Raw genomic sequence first — 20,199 nt, 5'->3', positions numbered from 1 at the left:
CATATCCCTGCTCTAGTGCATCCACTGCTCCCACAGTTAAAAAGCACTCCCTAGGAGCACACTTAACCCCTTGATCGCCCCTGGTGTTAATCCCTTCCCTGCCAGTGTCATTTATACAGTAAAAGTACATTTTTTTTTAGCACTGATCACTATATTGGTCTCACTGGTCCCCAAAAAAGTGTCACTTAGTGTCAGATTTGTCCGCCGCAATGTTGCAGTCCCGCTAAAAATCGCTGATCGCTGCCATTACTAGTAAAAACAATAAAAAAAAAACAAAAAGCCATAAATCTATCCCATAGTTTGTAGACACTATAACTTTTGTGCAAACCCATCAATATACACTTATTAGGATTTTTTACCAAAAATATGTAGCGGGAGAAATACATTTACAGGCAAGAACATGACTGTGGAGCTGGTGCAGACAGAACTCCGCTTCCAGTCAGCAATCAGAATTCAGACATTTTTTTTTCTAATAAAGGATGAAAATGAAGGTGAACACATGGTAACAATAGCAAACATTCTGCTCCAGGTTATACAGATGAGTTCCAATGTGAACTGCAATTACCTCTGCATTTAGAGGGCTCATTTTACAAGACGGTACAAACAGCAATTATGACATGCAAAGCACAGTAACTCATCAGAAATACACCGATCAGCCATAACTTTATGACCACCCACCTAATATTGAGTAGATCCCTCTTTTGCTACCGAAACAGTCCTGACCTGTTGAGGCATAGACACCACTAGACCTCTGAAGATATTTTGTGCTATCTGAAAAGTCATGTATGCTGCATCTTTGGTGCCCTGTGTAAAAAGTGTACCAAAAATGCCCCTCCCCTCGAAATCACTGGACAACGTGTCAAAAAACACGCCGGGGCTGCTTTTTTGGTACACTTTTTCAGTCACAATATCATGTTTCACTGGCGAACGCTGGGAGTCAGGCAACCAGAAAACACACTAAAAATGCATTATGAGCATGCATGCGTTTTTACTGCATTTTTTTAAATGGATCATTGTGAAAGGGCTCTAAATTGTGAAGTGAAGCTTTCATGGATTCAACTTTGTTTTCCAGGACATCCCACAGATGCTCGATTAAATGGAGATCTGGATACGGGGGCCAAGTCAATATCTCATATAATCAATGTTTATCCTTAAACCATTCTTGAACTATTTTCGCAGAGTGGCAGGCACATCCTGCTGAAAGAGGCCACTGCCATCCGGGAATACAGTTTCCATGAAGGGGTGCACTTGGTCAGCAACAATGTTTATGTAAGTGGTATATGTCAAGTAACATCCACATGAATGGAAGGTTCCAACATTTCCCAGCAAAACATTGCCCAAAGCATCACACTGCCTCCACCAGTTTGCCTTCCCCCCATACTGCATCCTGGTGCCATCTTGTCCCAGGTTAGTGACGCACAGACACCCAGCCAGCAACATGAAGTTGCTAATTGTTTTGTGGTCCAGTTCTTATGCTCACATGCCCATTGTAGGTACTTTTGTTTGTAGGCATGTGTAAGCATGGCCACCCTGACCTGTCTTTAGCTACGCAGCCCCATACACAACAACCTGCAATACCCATTTTTTATTTTTTTGCTTTCAACACATCAACTTCAGGGACAACAAAATCTTTTTTGGAAGGTTTGTAACAGCACCAATGTATTTATTGACCACAGCCCTAAGCGCTTTTCTGAGAGTTTTTTTGTTGTGACTTTTCCCAGCATCCTTGCTCCAGAGGATGATCCTCTCTTGAAGCTATGGGCATATTGTTGCCATATAAGAACTGTCACTAAACCTCTTGGCGTCTAGTCTCTTTTTTTTGGGAATTCAGGGACAACATATCTACTTGCTGCCTAATATATCCTAACAACTTTCAGATGTCATTGTAACAAGATAATCAATGTTATTTACTTTACCCGTTAGTGGTCATAACATTATCGCTGACTGGTGTATTCTCAGCTTCAGCAATATAATGCCTCATGCACACTGAGCGCTTGCTGAGCTCCCCTGAATGCCTTTTCTCCTGGCAGGAGAAAAGCGGTTTAAAGAAAAAAAAAAAAACGAGCTAAAGCCACATTTTGCACCGGCGTTAAGGCACATTTAGAAGCTTTCAGGTGCGTCCAGCATTTGAATGTTAATTTATTCTATTGGCTAGAAAATTAATTTATTCTGGCCTTTGGAATGAACACTTGTGCTAAACGCAACTAGCGTTTGGGCATGTTTACACGTACTTCGGCACACCACTTCGGTTTTTCTGCCCAAAAGCTCCTTTACTGAACGCACTGATGATGCTTTTTTTCAGCCTGTAAATGTTCCTTTTCTTATATGCCTATGTGTGCATGGACATATAGGCTAACATAGAGGGGCATTTACAGGCAGAAAAAAAGAAAATCTTTAATACCTGTAAAAGTGGTGTTTTTTTTTTTTCATTCACACTACCGCGACTTGTCAGCCTAACAAGTCGCGGTCCGTCGCGGTCCATGCAGTGCTACAGGACCCGTTCTAATAGGAGCGACACAAGTCGCTCCGACTTAGAAAAAGGGTCCTGTACGACTTTGGGGCGACCTCGGAGCGACTTGCATAGACATTCATTATATGAAGTCCGTGCAAGTCGCGCCGAAGTCGCGGTGCAGGCGACTTGTGAAGTCGCCCCCGAAGTCGTGCCACTTCAGTGTGAATGGGGTTTTAATCTGATTGTATTGCAAAACTTGAAACATAATTACTGTCTAGTCAAAAGATGCACATAGGTTCAGATTAAAGCTGTGGTTCTTTCCACCAATCCAATGTCACTAAAGGACACAGAAGAGACTTAGGAGCTGGCAGATGTAACCACAAAGCAAAGGCACTCAACACATCAGGATGTATGTTGGATGTGGAAGACTGATTGGCAGTCATAGCTGTTGAAGTGAATGAAGATCAGAGTCAGAGCCCACTGGACAGGCATGAAATAAAAGTCATCTTTTTGCAAACAGCTTCTTTTTAAATGTTTAAATGATTGGCTAATTTTAATATTTAAAGTGGTTGTAAAGGCACAAGGTTATTTCATGAAGGTAAAAAACGTTCTGTGTGCAGCAGCCCCGCTAATACTTACCATAGCCCCCTCTTGATCCAGTGATATCCACGAGAGCCTTGCCTATCCGGGACTAGCACTATTTATTGGCTATTGGCAGCAACAGGAGCCGGAGGGGGTGGGGCCAAACCGCGGGTCCATGTGTGAATGGACACACAGGAGCAGCGGCCCAGCTTTGGTGCCCCTATAGCAAGCTGGTTGCTGTGGGGGTACCCCACAAGAGGGAGGGGCCAGGAGCTCCGGCATGAGACCCGAGAAGAGAAGGATCCAGGCTGCTCTGTGCAAAACCACTGCACAGAGCAGGTAAGTATAACATGTTTATTATTTTAATAAAAAACAAAAATAAAAATTTACAATCATTTTAACATCAACATTAAGGTACCTTAACATCCTCTGTTCTTCTTCCATCTGGTCACGTACATCACGCAGTTGTTTCACAAGTTCTGGATCTGAGCCATTTACCCAGGTATATACTACATCAATAGGCATAGGGAGACATAGCCTGGAAGGAGCCCCGAAATGAGAAAACATCAGCTAACCATTAGAAAACATGCATAGCAATATAAACATATGATATCACTGCCTATATAAGCCACATGCTAAGTGATCTTTTACATTTTCAGTGTACTGTGTTATAGGTAGCCCACTGATCAACTAAACAAGCACACACTGCAGGCTGACAACATTGCTTCTAACTGTGAGGAAATGGCTTAATCTGGCCATAGATTATGCAATCTCCTTTCCTTCAACCACGAGATGAGTGAAAAATTGCTAATTTCTTTCATTAACACAGTCAGTGTTGCTGGGGGAATCCCTCCTGCTGCATTATTATACTCTGAAGGCTTCTCTGCCATCAGAATACAATGATCACTGCTGACGACTATATCCAGCTGCAGTGATCGTACAAAGAAACAAAAAAAAATGATACTGGATGGATCAAAAAACTAGCCAATTTCTGTTGAACCAGCTGCATTTCAATTCGTTCTGTCTATGGCTGGCTTTAGTGTTGTCAGCCTGCAATAAGAAGTGCTGAAACTGGCAGAATCCCCAGGTAAGAAACTTTGCAAAAAAAAAAAAAAGGATTTGCTCAAAGGGTCACTAAAACAACATCATAAATGCTATCAATAAATGCTATATTGCATGCTTTTAATACTCATACAGTCACTATAAAATTTGTTTTCTGTAGTCTGCAAAATCCTGGTTGATCCCACTGTTCTCTCTCTCCCCCTCCTGTCCATGTCCCCTATACAGCTAGGGATATTGCAGAGCAGTGTTGGCAGCTCTGCACATTCTCAGTTTTCAGTGAGTTTCTATGCTAAGCATTTCCTCCCTTTCACATCCAAGCAGTCCATGTGACTTTAGAGTCACACATGTGGGCGTATACACAGTGCTAAATGACAGCCCACTCCCTCCCTCCCTCCTCCATGTCCACTAACCATCATTCACAATGGAGGGGGTATATTATATGTGGATTGATGGAGGCTTCACCTCCCACTTATTCTAAGACACAGGCTGGAGGAGTGTGACACAGCCTGTGACTGGCAGAAATTCACCCACACCTTATTTTTAAAAAAATTAAATAAAGATTTAATTTCAAATATTTATTTGTATGATGATTTCAAACAGTTTATTAGAATTTTTTTTTTATTCCGTAACCCAAAGGCTGTTTTTTTTATTTTTTTTATTTTGAACATGTAACCAGCAGTAGAGAACTAAAAGTTCCTCCTGCTTATGTTTCCCTGCAGACAGGCTGGGAAAAAGCTTGGTCATGTGACAGCTGTAAATGGATTAGGAAAAAGATACTTCAATTTATTGTTTTTTTTTATTAAAATAATTACAGTGCTATCATCCATATACAAAAAAATAGAAAGGACAATTAAATCAAACTGTGTGTTTAGTTTTACTTTAAGAAAATTGTATACTATATGACATGATATGAAACAAACTGAAAACAGTTTTTTTTCTTTTTAATACTTATCTACATAATAAATGCTACAAGCAGAAAAGAGAAAAAAAAAAACATTCATGCTAAAAATATATTGTACTTGAGAAAAAGTAAGTTCTTGAACCATGTCAAGCTCTATCTACAATGAAAAACGTTTTTTGAAATGCAGCCAAAAGCTGCAACAATATTATCCATGATATGACCCACTCTAAAACTGTGTACAATGCTTAGTGCCAGACTTAATTCTCTTTCTTCCAGTAACTAGCTCAGAGTGCTGGGATAAAAGAAAATAGAGCCTTCAAGTAATGTACTACTCAGATGTGGACAACAAACTACTCAAACCTTTCATGTTTTCACTTGCTACGTCTTTATTGGACTAGAAACAACACAGTAATTATTAATACGCAGACGCTCATAATAAAAAAAAAATTAAATCTTTATCAGAACATAGAGGTTACCTATTCTGAAATGATTTCCCAGCAATGTTGTCCCGGTAAGTATCAAACAGAACATGGTACTGATCCCGACTCCACTCCAGCACCACCTAGAAAACACACACGCATATTTTACACATATATCATTTTTAAGCTTATTTCAGTTTACCTTCATGAGATGAACATAGATATAGCTTTTCAATATAGATGCTGCTCTGCATTACTAGTACTAAAATATTGAAAAAGTGAAAAAAGTAAATGAATAATGGTGAGTTGAAAATCAAAGCAAGAATGTGGAACCATTTAAAACTTGCAGACTGTTAGGGTCCACCTGATTGGATGCTCCATGCATCCCTATGGGGCAGCGGATGTCAACGGAGACATCTTTGCTGACACCCCCTGCTATCCGATCCGATCCTGTCCGTGAAATCCGGACAGATGGAAACCCTATTTTCCATCCGTCCAGCAGATCGGATCAGATGAGAACGGACAGGTTTTAGTAGAGACCCTAGAGAATAAAATGGCGATCGTTGCAATATTTTGTGTCACAACGTATTTGCACAGCGGTCTGTTAAACACAATTTTTTTGGGAGAAAAACTTTTTTAACCACTTCTGGACCGGAAGGTTTTCCCCCCTTAATGACCAGGCCATATTTTGAGATTCGGCACTGCGTTACTTTAACTGACAATTGCGTGGTCGTGTGACGCTGTACCCATATAAAATTGATGTCCTTTTTTTTTCCACAAATAGAGCTTTCTTTTGGTAGTATTTGATCACCTGTGCGATTTTAATTATTTGCGCAAAAAAAACAATATTTTTCACTTTCTGCTATATAACATTCCGCTGCATCGGCTTCCCCGCTGAAGAGTGGGGGCGAGAGCGCACTGCTGGCGGCGTGCGCTCGCCCCATAGCTGCAGGCGCGCGACCGACGTAGGTCTACGTTGGTTTGCGCAGGAGGGCCGCCCTGCCGCAGTAAAAAGGCGGCGGGTGGTCCAGAAAAGAGGTTAATTTAAAAAAAAAAAAAAAACAGTAAAGTTTGCCCAATTGTTTTGTATAATGTGGCAGATGATTTTACACCGTGTAAATAGATATCCAACATGTCATGCTTTAAAATTGCGCACGCTCGAGGAATGGTGACAAACTAAGGTACTTAAAAATCTCCATAGGCGACGCTTTAAAAAAACTTTACAGGTTACCTGTTTAGAGGGTTACAGGAGGTGGTCTAGTGCTAGAATTAGTGTTTTTCTACCTCACATATGCGGTTTTCAACACGGTTTACATATGTGGGCGCGATTTACGTATGCGCTCGCTTCTGCGTGCGAGTACGAAGGGACAGGCTGCTTTCAATTTTTTTTCCTTTTATTTTACACGGTCTCTTTATTTATTTATTTTTTATCACTTTTATTGCTATTAGAGCCCATTCAGACTAGCGCAACATGACTTTGGGGGGCGACCTGTGAAGTCGCGTGCACCGCGACTTCGGCGCGGCTTGCAGAGACTTCACACAATGGAAGTCTATGCAAGTCGCCTCCAGGTCGCCCCAAAGTAGTACAGGACCCTTTTTCTAAGTCGGAGCGACTTGTGTTGCTCCTATTAGAACGGGTCCTGTGCTAATCAATGGACCGCGACCGAGCGCAACTCGTCAGGCTGACAAGTCGCGCTAATGTGAATGGGCTCTTACAAGGAATGTAAACACCCCTTGTAATATAAATAAGCATGACAGGTCCTCTTTATTGAGAGACCTTTAAAAGCAAATCATTTTGCCTTCAAGGAAGTGATATTAGACATCGCTCCGGTCCTCCAACTTCACTTAGAGTCGAGTGGGGGCCATCTTGCCCTTACTCGACTTCCTGCCTATCCCTCCAGCAGATCGGATCGTTTCCACCTATCTCTCCAGTAAGCCGGGAAACGACTGGGAAGGGAGCACCTCTCCCGCCATCTCTAAAAGTAATCTCGCAAAACCCATGTCTATAGAACAGAACCCCCCTGTTACAGGTTTTAATGGCATGAATGTATAGTTTCTCAATTGCTTGACAATTTCCACACAACAGTTTGACCAAACACCCCTTTGTCCTTACCCCATCTGTTTCTCTATTCTTTTTTTTGTTTTCCTGACGTTTTCTTACTTATCAGCTTTACTTTTATACACAAAGGTATTCCTGGGAATAAGTATGTTTCAGGTGACCTATTCAACAACTGAAATTTACTGAGTATGTTTATAAAGTTGCATCTGTTTCATTATACCGGTATACCTACTGGAGACGCAGGGTAATAGTAAAGGGACCATGGCGGGGCTGGGGCAGGGGGGGCGGGGGTGGCATGCCCTGCTCTCGGGCACAGAGTGATCCCGGTTGGGGTGTCTGGGAGCAGAGGGTTGCAACCTCGCTCTGGTGTTCTGTGGTTCCTGGATACGAGCCACGGCTACTTGGGAAGCCAACCAAGGCACTACTCTGAGATAGGCCTCTAAATGTCATGATAGTGGATACCTGAGATACGTGAATGTCCACAGTAAAGAATATGGAGAAAATGGGGTTTTTATAACCCTACATTTTCTTTATGGGATGGGAGCAGGTTTTTTAATAATTTAAACGTTTAATATAAGTCAGGATACGGTTCTATTAGGCCTAATTTTTTAGTGTGGAGAAGGCCAGGCTGAACTCTTGACCTGGGCTACTTCAGGTTCAAATCTCCCGCCCAGAATAGCTAGGTCTCTGGGCAGATTTTTAAGTTTTTTCTGGTTTCCCGCTCATGGGAGCAGTATCTCCAGGCAGATTAGCGCGTGGAGCCCGGCTCCCGCCTGAATCTTCCCGCTCCTGGGGGCTAACCCGGCCCAGCCAGTCCCAATCCAGGGCTATTTAAGGGTGACTGTGGGGCTCCGAGTCACTTCATCACCTCAGGAGCCATCAGGACGGTTCTCCCCCCCCCCCCCCCCCCCCAAAAAAAAAAAACGAGTTTGTCGCGGCCAGTTTATAAATTATTTGACTTGTTGCTGTCGCCTTAGCTAAAGTGCTTTGGTGGATGTAATTGTTTTCTGATTTGAGTAATGAGATGTTGGAAAATGTTGGTTGTTAAAAAAATAAAAAAGATATTTGGAAATAAAATTATTTTTAATGTTATTTATTGTCAGCCCGAGCCGTGGTGGCTGGGCTGGTTCTGGACGTTTTAAAGTGATTTCTAAACAAAGTCTAAAGTATGTTTTTATTAACCACTTTACCACCGGAGGATTTTGCTGTCTTCCGTCCAGGCCACTTTTTGTGATTCGGCGCTGTGTGACTTTAACTGACAATTGCGCGGTCGTGCGACGCCGTACCCAAACGAAATTTACGTCTTTTTTTTCCCACAAACAGAGCTTTCTTTTGGTGGTATTTGATCACCTGTGCGATTTTTACTTTTTGCGCTATAAACAAAAAAAGAGCATTTATTTTGAAAAAATAACAATATTTTTAACTTTTTTTTATATGAAATTCCCCCCAAAAAAATGTAAAAATCAAATTTTTTTTAAATTTTTGGCCAATTTGTTTTCTGCTACCTATGTTTGGTAAAAAAAACCGCAATAAGCGTATTTTGATTGGTTTGCGCAAAAGTTATTGCGTTTACTAACTAAGGGAAAGATTTCTGTCATTTTTTGTGTTTTTTTTTTAACGCGTAATGGCGGCGATCTGCGATTTTTTTTGCGGGACTGCGACATTGCGGCGGACAGATCGGACCCTTGACTGACATTTTTGACACTTTTGGGGGTACCAGTGACATTACTGCAGTAATCAGTGCTATATATATGCACTGTTACTGTAAAAAATGACACTGGCAGTGAAGGGGTTAATTTTATTGGAGAGGGAGGGGTTAATGTATGCCTGGTGCTTACTAACGTGTGGGGGGGGAGGTGACTGAGTGACAGAAGGACAGATCGGATGTCCAGCTATGCTGAACACTCCGATCTGTCAGTCCCTGTCACTATGGAGATCCGCCCGCTCTGTTTACACAAGCGGGCGGATCTCCTCACTCGATTCCCCGACGATCGGGGCAGAGCAGCGGCGATCGCCGCTGCTCCTCCCCTGGCCCGACTCCCGCTGTGAATGAAAACAGCGGGAGCGCGCCTACAGGGGGAGGAGTCCAGCGACGTAGGTCTACGTCGCTGGACGGGAACGAGCACAGTGGCCGGTGGGCAAGTGGTTAAATTCATGTTAAAAGTCAATAATAAAAAACAGCCGCGGCCTTTGTCCAAACCTTTTTCTTTGTCTGGTGTTATTTATTTATTTATAAGTATTTTAAAATATGTTATAGGGTTATTTATCTTAGTAAGAAAAAGAACATCCTGCTTCCCATTCCCATACAAATGTTACTGCCATTGCTTCTTACAACCTATTGTAATGTTTTTTTTTTCCTTTCTATGTGAAAATTTAATAAAGTGGTCTCAGCGGCTAATGTGCCACTGAGACCACTTTTATTTTGTAGAGAATCACCCGCAGAACAAGAGAATACCACGTTTATGGCAGCTAGCTGCGGCCAAAGCAAAAGTATTTAGCATCAAAGTAATGACGCAAATGTACTTGTGGTCGCCAAGTGGGTAAAAATGTTCACACCCTGCCTGTAACAGTAAGTAATATCACAGCAGTTAAAAAAGAAAAAAAAGGGAATTTGGAGGAGTGTGGGGGAAAAAAACAAAAAAAAGGTACAGAATTGAATAGATTTTTTTTTTAACTAAAGTTTAGGGTCACATAAGCCCCGCTTCACACTGAACGGAAGAGGCAGGAGAGAAGATGTCAGTGTGGGACCTCAGGGGCATCGGACCATTGGAGCAGAGGGTAATATTTGTTCCTTAAGTTCCGCTTTAACCCTTAAACTTTACTAAATTATATTCAAAAGTAAGTCAGATGTAAATCCTAACTGAATTACATTTATGCCTCGTTTCCACTGAGCGGAACGGTTCGGATCGGTTCGGTACGGTACGCTATTTTTGGTGTTTCCATTATGAAAGTGGCCCATACAACCGAACCAAACCGCACCATTCGTGGTCCTCCTTCAGATGTAGGGCCATAGGAAATGGTACGGTACGGTTAGGGCGGAGCTACTGGTGTCACACGATACATTCCACTGATTGGTGGACAGGAAAACGTCACTGCTGTCGTCAAACGGAAGCGCAGCTCAGTCCAGATATAGGAGAAGGATGCCTGCAAATAACAGCAGGGTCTGGTCAACTCAGGAACTATCCACTTTCCTTACTATAATTGCGGACAGTGTTATTCAGAGTGAGCTTGATGGATCAGTGAGGAATGAAAAGGTGTATAAAGATATTTCCCAGCGGATGGCAGCCGAGGGATTTGAACGGACGTCGGGTCAGTGTAGGGCAAAGCTTAAGAAGCTTAAAGGCCAATATAAAAAAATTAAGGATGCCAACAGCTGTAGTGGAAACAGTCGAAGTACTTGGAAGTGGTACGATGCCATGGACGCCATTTACGGGCATAGGCCAGCAAACCAAGGCAGGGAAGGAGGTCTGGACTCTGCATCTTCATCTGCATCTGCACTTCTCGAATCCATGATAGATCCTGTTGGTAAGTTTTTTTTTTTTTTTCCTGCTTGGCATTGGCTTTCCCTATGCTAACCATTTAAAAAAAATAACTGCACAAAACCATTAACTCTGCACCAAAAATGTAATTGTATTTGTGCAGTGGACTGAAAGAAAATGGTAGGGAGTAGCGCTGCACTGTTTTGTATAATTAATGAAAAATGCGTGACTGGTGTTTTGCTTAATTAGTATGGGCTTGATAATATCAATGGGGGCTGAATATGCATAAAAATACTATTAAAGGCTATCATGCATGATTTCAAGCAGCCACAGTGCACTTTAACCAAGTAAAGTTAATCTCAGAATGGATAGGGAAATGTACTGTCTGTATAAACCAGCCCCTATTTTTGAGAAAAAAGACAACTGTAGAAAAGATAATGGAGATTTCTGATGCTCTCATTGTACCTTAGCCTTTAAACTGATATAGTTCCATTATTTTTTATTTAAATACCTGTACAGAAGAGTATAGGCATCTCATTTTTTTACCCACTCTGCATCCCATTGTTTACTACCTGATGATAACTGCCATGAGGATAACTGCCATAAGATAGTACACTGTGTCTTCTTCTCGTTTGTGTATAAAACCCTTGATATGTGCATTTTCAGATACTGTGGATGGACTCTCCAATGATACCTCTAACTTTTCAGACGATGGTCCATCGACATCTTTCAGCAGCACCAGTACGATTGTGTCAACACCAAGCCTACCACAGAGTACGCCAAATGCACCACGTCACACAGGTAAGACATTATGATCAGAGTGAAAGTTATAATTGTGCATTTTCTTAAATCAATATTCTGGTATTTTGTATATTCCAGGTGAAAGGAGACGGTTGCAGCTGGATCTGCGCACAGTTATTGATGATATGAGGGCAGTAGAGGAAAGACAACAGGAAAGGATGGAGACCCTTTCTGAGCGGTGGTTTCAGGCACTGCGTCAGGATGCCCAGGAAGCTATGCGCCAGGAGGCTGAGATTGCCCGGCAGCAGATGGAGCAGTTGTCTACCTTCAACCAGGCCTTCCTTGGTGTCCTAGGGCAGCTTGTTCAAGTGCTGGGAGCCAGTCGTGATCCCAGGCCACCGCCAAGGCAATAGTGCCTGTCAGCCAGCACAGGACCTGTACCCTTTGTTTTTTGGTAATTTTTCAGTTTTGTTTTGTAAAAATGTTTTATTTTTTTGAATTCTTACTTGTAAGAAAATATAGAAAGAATATTTTTGTTGCTGAATAAAAGAGATTTTATAAGAGACTTTGGGTGTGTCTGATTCATTAATGTAAAACTTTATTAAAACTTTAAAACAATCATGGTAAAAAATTAGGTGTTGAGGTGACGCATCAGAGCCTGACGTATTTCATTGCACTCATCTTCAATATCCTGTGCTATTACCCTTACTGGCTCTTCTGCAGACGTATTCCAATCCTGGTGGAAGTCTTCTCCATGACTTTCACAAAGATTGTGAAGAGCACAGCAAGTAAGCACCATGGATTTGACAAGTTGAATGTCACTGTCATTCCTCTTCATAAGACACCGCCACCTACCTTTAAGTCTTCCAAAAGCATTTTCAACTACGACCCGTGCCCTGGATGTTTTCTTGTTGTAGGTTTGTTGTTCTGGTGTCAGGCGGCCATTGTCAGGAAATGGTTTCAGGAGCCAATTTTGTAAAGGGTAGGCAGAGTCCCCGAGCACATAATAGCCAACATTCACCCCCCAAATGTTCTTAGTGGAAAGAGGGTACAGCCCTCCCTGCCCAACCCAATCCCAAAATGTGGACAATCGTAGAACCCGAGCATCATGCAAACTCCCAGGTTTTCCAACATTCACACTCCAGAATAGTCCTTTTCCATCCACCACTCCCTGGAGGATGATGGAATGCCAGCCCTTTCTGTTGAAGTAGTCAGTGTGGTATTCTTGTGGTGCTATTATTGGTATGTGTGACCCATCAATAGCACCAACACACTGTGGAAGACCCCACCTGTTTTCAAAGTAGTCAGCCATGTCTTTAAGCTTTTCCCTGTCTGGAAAATGAACAATTTCAGGAGCTAGCGATGTGCAGACAGCCTTACAGAAGTCCTGCACACAACGGCACACTGATGATTTACTGACACCAAAAAGATGACCTATACTTCTGTATTCACTGTTGGTAGCCAGCTTCCACAGTGCAATGGCTACTCTTTTCCTCACTGGCAAACTGGCTCGGAAGTTTGTGCTTTGCTTCTCCATCGCTGGACGTAGCCTTGCACAAAGGTATGAAAAGGTTTCCTCCGACATTCGGAAATTGTGCACCCACTGTGTGTGTGTGAATCCTGGGACGGTCACATCCCACCACTCATTGGCACGGGGGAGAGCCCAAATGACTGGTCGGCGGCGCTGCTTTGACAAAAGGAGAAGCATCTTTAAAAGAAGAAAACGCAGATGTTACCATATCACAAATAATAAAAACATATTAATACAACATACTATATTTTACAAGGTCAGATAGCATCATGTATAAAAGTGAGCAATGAGTACACATTGCAAGTATTACACCTTATACATAAATAAAAAAATACAGAATCTGCAAAGATCTAATATAAGATGGGAAGGATATACAGTACATTATGTATTCAACAACATACATGTTGCACACGTATGTAAACATGCACATTTGAAGTATTACACCTTATACATAAATACTCATTATACTACTAATGATTTGTTATGCATTTGATTTAATACTTCAAATGTGCATGTTTACATACGTGTGCAACATGAATGTTGTTAAGTACATATGTACTGTATATCCTTCCCATCTTATATTAGATTTTGTCATATTCTGTATTATTTTACTTTTTAATACGGGTAGAAATAAATGACAATTGGCATAATGTTGCTTACCCTATAACGCTGCCGTCTTTGTCTTTGCCGCACAAAGGTGTACTTCTCCTCCTGACTCAAGACCCAAGCCAAAAGTTTTCTTCTCTTTTCTGCTGTGTTTCGCTTTGCCGCTCGTAACCTTCTCTCACACTGTGTGGCATGTATTTTGATTACTAAGAACCAAAAGCCAAGTAGAGCAAAGACGAGCTGCTGGATGACCTCCATTGTTGTTGTTGTTGTAGCGTCACGTCTGTTGTCGCACTAGTGTGACGCCACGCCGCAACGCTAGGCATTTGGTGTACGCCCCGCATGGACCCTAGAGGTCCGACTTCCAGTGGAAACGCTCAACTGAATAGACCGGACCATTATCAGCCTGCCGATCTGTCCCGATCCGAACCGTTCCGCTCAGTGGAAACGAGGCATTAGTTTACTAAAGCACTGCATATCATAAATAACTGGCATTTTTTAAAAAATAAAATCCATCATTGCATCTCAGCACTGGTGATCTGAAGCCTGTTATATGCACTGCACTCCAACAATGGCTGCATAACACTTTTCAGGTCAGATTTCCTCAAGTGACAACAGGAGACCATGCCTTGCTAATGTGTGCTAAAGTGACCACTCATGTGACAAGGGCACAAAGAGACAGATCATTGTCACCCGATAACAGGAAGTACCTGAACAACGACTGTTCATTGCAGAATTACCAGACGTTATTTTGAAATATGAAAGTTAAAAAAAAAAAAATTGATTATGATATTTGAACCTAAATGAACTTGCTAAAGCGTAAATTAGATTTTAGTGATTGCATTCTTTATGTTTTAGGGCTCCTGTTAAAAGTGTTACTAAACCCACAACAGTAAAATCGGTGTGTATATGCAGTAAAGCATGCTTGTTATACTCACTGTGGAACCTAAGGGGTTAATCCTCTGCATTGTGTAAAAAGGCTGTTTGATTCCGTCTTCTCAGACCTTCCCCTTCTTCCACAGTCCCCAATCTATCGCCTGATAAAACAGAGCTTTTGGAGTCACTCTGCACGTGCTCAGTTTGGTGTGTATTGCTAGAGAGTTTTATTTTTTTCTTGGGAGGGTGCATGTAATCGCCACAGGGCCAATCAGCACTGTCCAGACAGAGGGTCAGGGGTCATGCAGCTTCATAGGATAATCAGGGGAGAATGAAAACTCCTCCTACAAGCTTTAAAGTCGTAGTAAACTCCACAGGACAAGTCAGCGTCATGTAAAACAATATAAAATGACTTACTAGTGGGTGTCTAACATTTTTTTAGTTGTGCTGTTTAGTAGATATTGCCCGTTCTGTGTTTCAAATACATCACTCGCACATGCGCATGGTTTTCCCGATTGACGGCGCACTAAGCGTGCCATCAATTTAAACAGCTATGTGCCTTGTCTCTGTCAGCCTTACATCATAATCACATGGGATTGCGGATCATTCACCAGTTCCTTCGTTTAACTTCACTACACATGCGCGAGTTTACTGCATCAACGTACCAGAAGTACGGAAGTTCGGGTGGGGAAGAGAGCCAGAGGACTCTACAAAGATGGAGCCGGCTTCAGGCAGAACGGGCCCCAATAAATATAAACTGCAGAAATTGTAAGAATAATTACCCCTATATGTGTGAAATTACATGTAATTCTAGTATTATGTTTTTAGTAGAATAGTTGCATTGAGTTTAATACCGCTTCTATCAGTGCTCGGCCGGACACTGATAGAAGTCACAAGACTGCTATATACTGCTGATGAGAAAAGGTATTTAGCAGTTTATATTTACTAAAATAATTGCATTTCCATGTTCTGTGTACTGTGGGAGACCAGATATAGTGAATGGAGGCTCCTGGGTTTAGTAACACTTTAACCACTTCGGGACCGAAACATTTTACCCCCTTAATAACCAGGCCATTTTTTTTGCAATTTGGCACTGGGCTACTTTAACTCACAATTGCGCGGTCGTGCGACGCTGTACCCAAATAAAATCGATGTCTTTTTTTTCCCCCACAAATAGAGCTTTCTTTTGGTGGTATTTCATCACCTGTGCGGTTTCAACACGGTTTACATATGTGGGCACAATTTACGTATGCGCTCGCTTCTGCGTGTGAGTAAGAAGGGACAGGCCGCTTTGGATTTTTTTTTTTTTTTTCGCATTTATTTTCTTTTTATTTTACACTGTCTCTTTATTTATTTATTTATTATCACTTTTATTGCTATTACAAGGAATGTAAACACCCCTTGTAATATAAATAAGCATGACAAAAAAAGAGCGACAATTTTGAAAAAAAAAAAAACAAATATTTTTACATTCTGCTATTTAACATTACCAATAAATAAATTTGCAGTAAAAATCAAATTTTTTCATCATTTTAGGCCAATTTGTATTCTGCTACATATTCTTGGTAAAAAAAATCCCAATAGGCGTATATTGATTGGTTTGTGCAAAAAGGTATCGCCTCTACAAACTAGGGGAAAGATTTGTGTCATTTTTATTTATTCCTTTTTTTTTTTACTAGTAATGGCAGCAGTCAGCGATTTTTAGCGGGACTGCGACATTGCGGTGGACAGATCGAACACCTGACATTTTTGACACTTTTGGGGGGACCAGTGACAATATTACAGTAATCAGTGCTAAAAATATCCACTGTTACTGTATTAATGACACTGGCAGGAAAAGGAGTTAACGCCAGGGGTGATCACAGGGTTAAATGTGTCCCTAGGGGGTGCTTCCTAACTGTGGGGGGGGGGCTTGCTGCATGAACACAGATACCTGTGTTCCTAAATAAGAGGAACATAGGAACCCTGTGTTCATAACTGACAGAACAGCGGTCTGCTGTGTTTACAACGGCAGACTGCAGTTCTGTCTCCACAGGGAGCGATCGCGGGTCCTGGCGGCAATGGCGTCCACTGGACCCGCTGATTGGCTCCCCCTGTAGCCAATCAATGCATATGCGTGCCTCCCACTAGCGGTCCCGCAAAACGACATACAGTTACGTCATTATGCGGGACAGAGTCGACTTTCTGCAGTATATGTACTGCTGGTGGTCGCCAAATGGTTAAAGGGTAACTCCACTTTCGTGGGGAAAAAAATAGCAAATTAAAAGAAAATAATAAAGCGTGTACAATTACGGCAAAAGTCATATTGTGACTAAATGTTATTAAAAATGACCTTTCCTTTTCATTCTGCAGCTGCTGTAATTTTCTAAAAATACAATACAATATGGCTACCAGGAGCTGTTCTGTACACAGAATGTGTACTGACCACACCCCAGAAACATCATTTCCTGCTTGTGTGATTGGCTCACTGATTTTCCCAGAAGTCTGCACTAAGTCAGATTTCTGGCATCCCTTGCAACAAAAATGTCATTTTTGGTGAGATACTCCCAATAGGAACACGTCTAAAGGGGTGCAGGCCCAGCAGATTTTTGCACAGCTGATTGATAATTAGAAAACCACTTCCATTAGACCGACTCAGCACAGAGGAACACACAGGGATTTCTTCAGAATAACAAAAGGTAGGAACCTGCAACAAAGTTTGTTATAATCCCTGCAATGTTCAGAGATCACCCAGAGGGGAATGTTTTTTTTATCACCTAAAGTGGAGTTACGCTTTAAGGCCATGTTAAGCATTGGTGTTGGATTAGGTGTTACAGATTGATTTAGTGTTGGGGAAAGGTCATGGGTTAAGGGTCAGTTTTAGGGTTTGGGTGAAGGTTTTTTTTTCCTTTATTGTTTTGATCTGCGCTGAAAATACCAGTACCAAAACATGGTGCGCAGTAATATAATGCAAATAAAGTAGACATGGGTTGTCTAACAATCAACAGACAAATTATTCTACAGTTAGAATGTCAGCAGAACTGGATTGACTTGTTTTACTTCCCTTTTCACAAACCAGCTCCCCGATGGTTTCAACACTTCATACTTTAGGTGGAGGGGTCTCTGGCAGATACAAGCACTGTTCTTGTAAGATCTAAACTGCCCAATGCTTACTATGGATTGTCTAACTGTATAATAACGGCTTTCAAACCACAACTCTTCAGATAGAATATTTGCTCTCTCTTTTATCAGCGTGACTAACAAAACAGAACTTAAATAACAATATTCTTTTCCTTGGTTGGAGAGTATTTTTCTCACATAAAATGAGCAATTCATTGACATGGAACAATGCAGATGCTAAAACCTTATTTTTTCATAGCAGCACCAAATCAATGGCAGATGAGATCTGAATGGTTGCCATAGGCCAAGAGGTTTTTCTACCTTTTTTTCTCAGCACTCTGCAGGCAGCACAGTAGCTGCATTTCTTTCAACTAATCAAAGCAATAATTATAACAAAAAGTCATAGAAATAACAAAACAAAATCAGCACCCTTGATCGCTCCCCATGGAGACAGAATGGCAGTCTGCCGATGTAAACACGGCAGACCGCTGTTCTGTCAGTGGCAAACACAGGGATCCCGTCAGTGGCAAACACAGGGATCCCGTCAGTGGCAAACACAGGGATCCCGTCAGTGGCAAACACAGGGATCCCGTCAGTGGCAAACACATTGATCCCGTCAGTGGCAAACACATTGATCCCGTCAGTGGCAAACACATTGATCCCGTCAGTGGCAAACACATTGATCCCGTCAGTGGCAAACACATTGATCCCGTCAGTGGCAAACACATTGATCCCGTCAGTGGCAAACACATTGATCCCGTCAGTGGCAAACACAGGGATCCCCTCAGTGGCAAACACAGGGATCCCCTCAGTGGCAAACACAGGGATCCCCTCAGTGGCAAACACAGGGATCCCCTCAGTGGCAAACACAGGGATCCCCTCAGTGGCAAACACAGGGATCCCCTCAGTGGCAAACACAGGGATCCCGTCAGTGGCAAACACAGGGATCCCGTCAGTGACAAACACAGGGATCCCGTCAGTGACAAACACAGGGATCCCGTCAGTGACAAACACAGGGATCCCGTCAGTGACAAACACAGGGATCCCGTCAGTGACAAACACAGGGATCCCGTCAGTGACAAACACAGGGATCCCGTCAGTGACAAACACAGGGATCCCGTCAGTGACAAACACAGGGATCCCGTCAGTGACGAACACAGGGATCCCGTCAGTGACGAACACAGGGATCCCGTCAGTGACGAACACAGGGATCCCGTCAGTGACGAACACAGGGATCCCGTCAGTGACGAACACAGGGATCCCGTCAGTGACGAACACAGGGATCCCGTCAGTGACGAACACAGGGATCCCGTCAGTGACGAACACAGGGATCCCGTCAGTGACGAACACAGGGATCCCGTCAGTGACGGACACAGGGATCCCGTCAGTGACGAACACAGGGATCCCGTCAGTGATGAACACAGGGATCCTGTGTTCCTCCTATTTAGGCACATAGGTCTCGGTGTTCATCCAGCAAGCCCATCCCCCACACAGTTAGAAAGCATCCCCTAGGGACACATTTAACCCTTTGATCGCCCCTGGTGTTAACCCCTTCCCTGCCAGTGTCATTAGTACAGTAACAGTGCATATTTTTAGCTCTGATTACTGGAGTAATGTCACTGGTCCCCCCAAAAGTGTCAAAAATGTCAGTTAGGTGTCCGGTCTGTCTGCCGCAATGTCGCAGTCCCACTAAAAATGGCTGATCGCCATCATTACTAGTAGAAAAATTAAATAAAATGACAAATCTTTCCTCTAGTTTGTAGACGCAATAACTTTTGCGCAAACCAATCAATATACACTTATTGGGATTTTTTTTACCAAAAATATGTAGCAGAATACATATTGACCTAAAATGATGAAAAAGTTAGATTTTTTAATGTTTTATAGCGGAAAGTAAAAAATATTGTTTTTTTTTTTTCAGAATTGTTGCTCTTTTTTTGTGTATAGCGCATAAAATAGAAATTTGCAGAGGTGATCAAATACCACCAAAAGAAAGCTTTATTTGTGGGAAAAAAGGACATCAGTTTTATTTGGGTATAGTGTTGCACAACCGTACAATTGTCAGTTAAAGTAGCACAGTGTCGTATCGCAAAAAAATGGCCTGGTCATTAAGGTGGAAAAACCTTCCGGTCCAGAAGTGAAAAAAAAACTAGTCAGATAAAGAGAAGAGTGGGCTACAAAATGGGAGGGGGAGTAGGAGTCACAGAATGCGAGTAATGATGTTCAATATAATTTTTCACAACCATACCACTCTGTGAAAGATATGAATGTTTTGGTTCTTGAAGCAGATGTGTTACTAAACTTTTAAAACTTTTCCGCTGCATTCACACCTGAACGTAGCATCTTAGAGCGTTTTTACTGTGTTTTTATTTGCTCATTTTTATGCACGATA

At 42.1% G+C, this 20,199-nt stretch overlaps 1 protein-coding gene across 1 annotated transcript in view; it reads right to left on the bottom strand.

Moving 5' to 3' along the window:
• GNPTAB (N-acetylglucosamine-1-phosphate transferase subunits alpha and beta) overlaps nt 1-20,199 on the bottom strand; it is a 140,775-nt gene that overhangs the window by 112,840 nt on the left and 7,736 nt on the right. Inside the window, exons 2-3 of the mRNA XM_082256745.1 lie at nt 5,474-5,559; nt 3,453-3,572 (exon numbers count right to left, since the gene is read on the bottom strand). Of these exons, the coding sequence (XP_082112871.1) occupies nt 3,453-3,572; nt 5,474-5,559 (206 nt within the window). The remainder of the gene's footprint in view (nt 1-3,452; nt 3,573-5,473; nt 5,560-20,199) is intronic.

Source organism: Pelophylax lessonae, assembly GCF_965119305.1.
Source record: "Pelophylax lessonae genome assembly, chromosome: 4".
In the NCBI taxonomy this organism is placed as follows: domain Eukaryota; kingdom Metazoa; phylum Chordata; class Amphibia; order Anura; family Ranidae; genus Pelophylax; species Pelophylax lessonae.
Note: the sequence above shows the minus strand (reverse complement) of the source record. Positions and strands in the feature narration are given on the sequence as shown.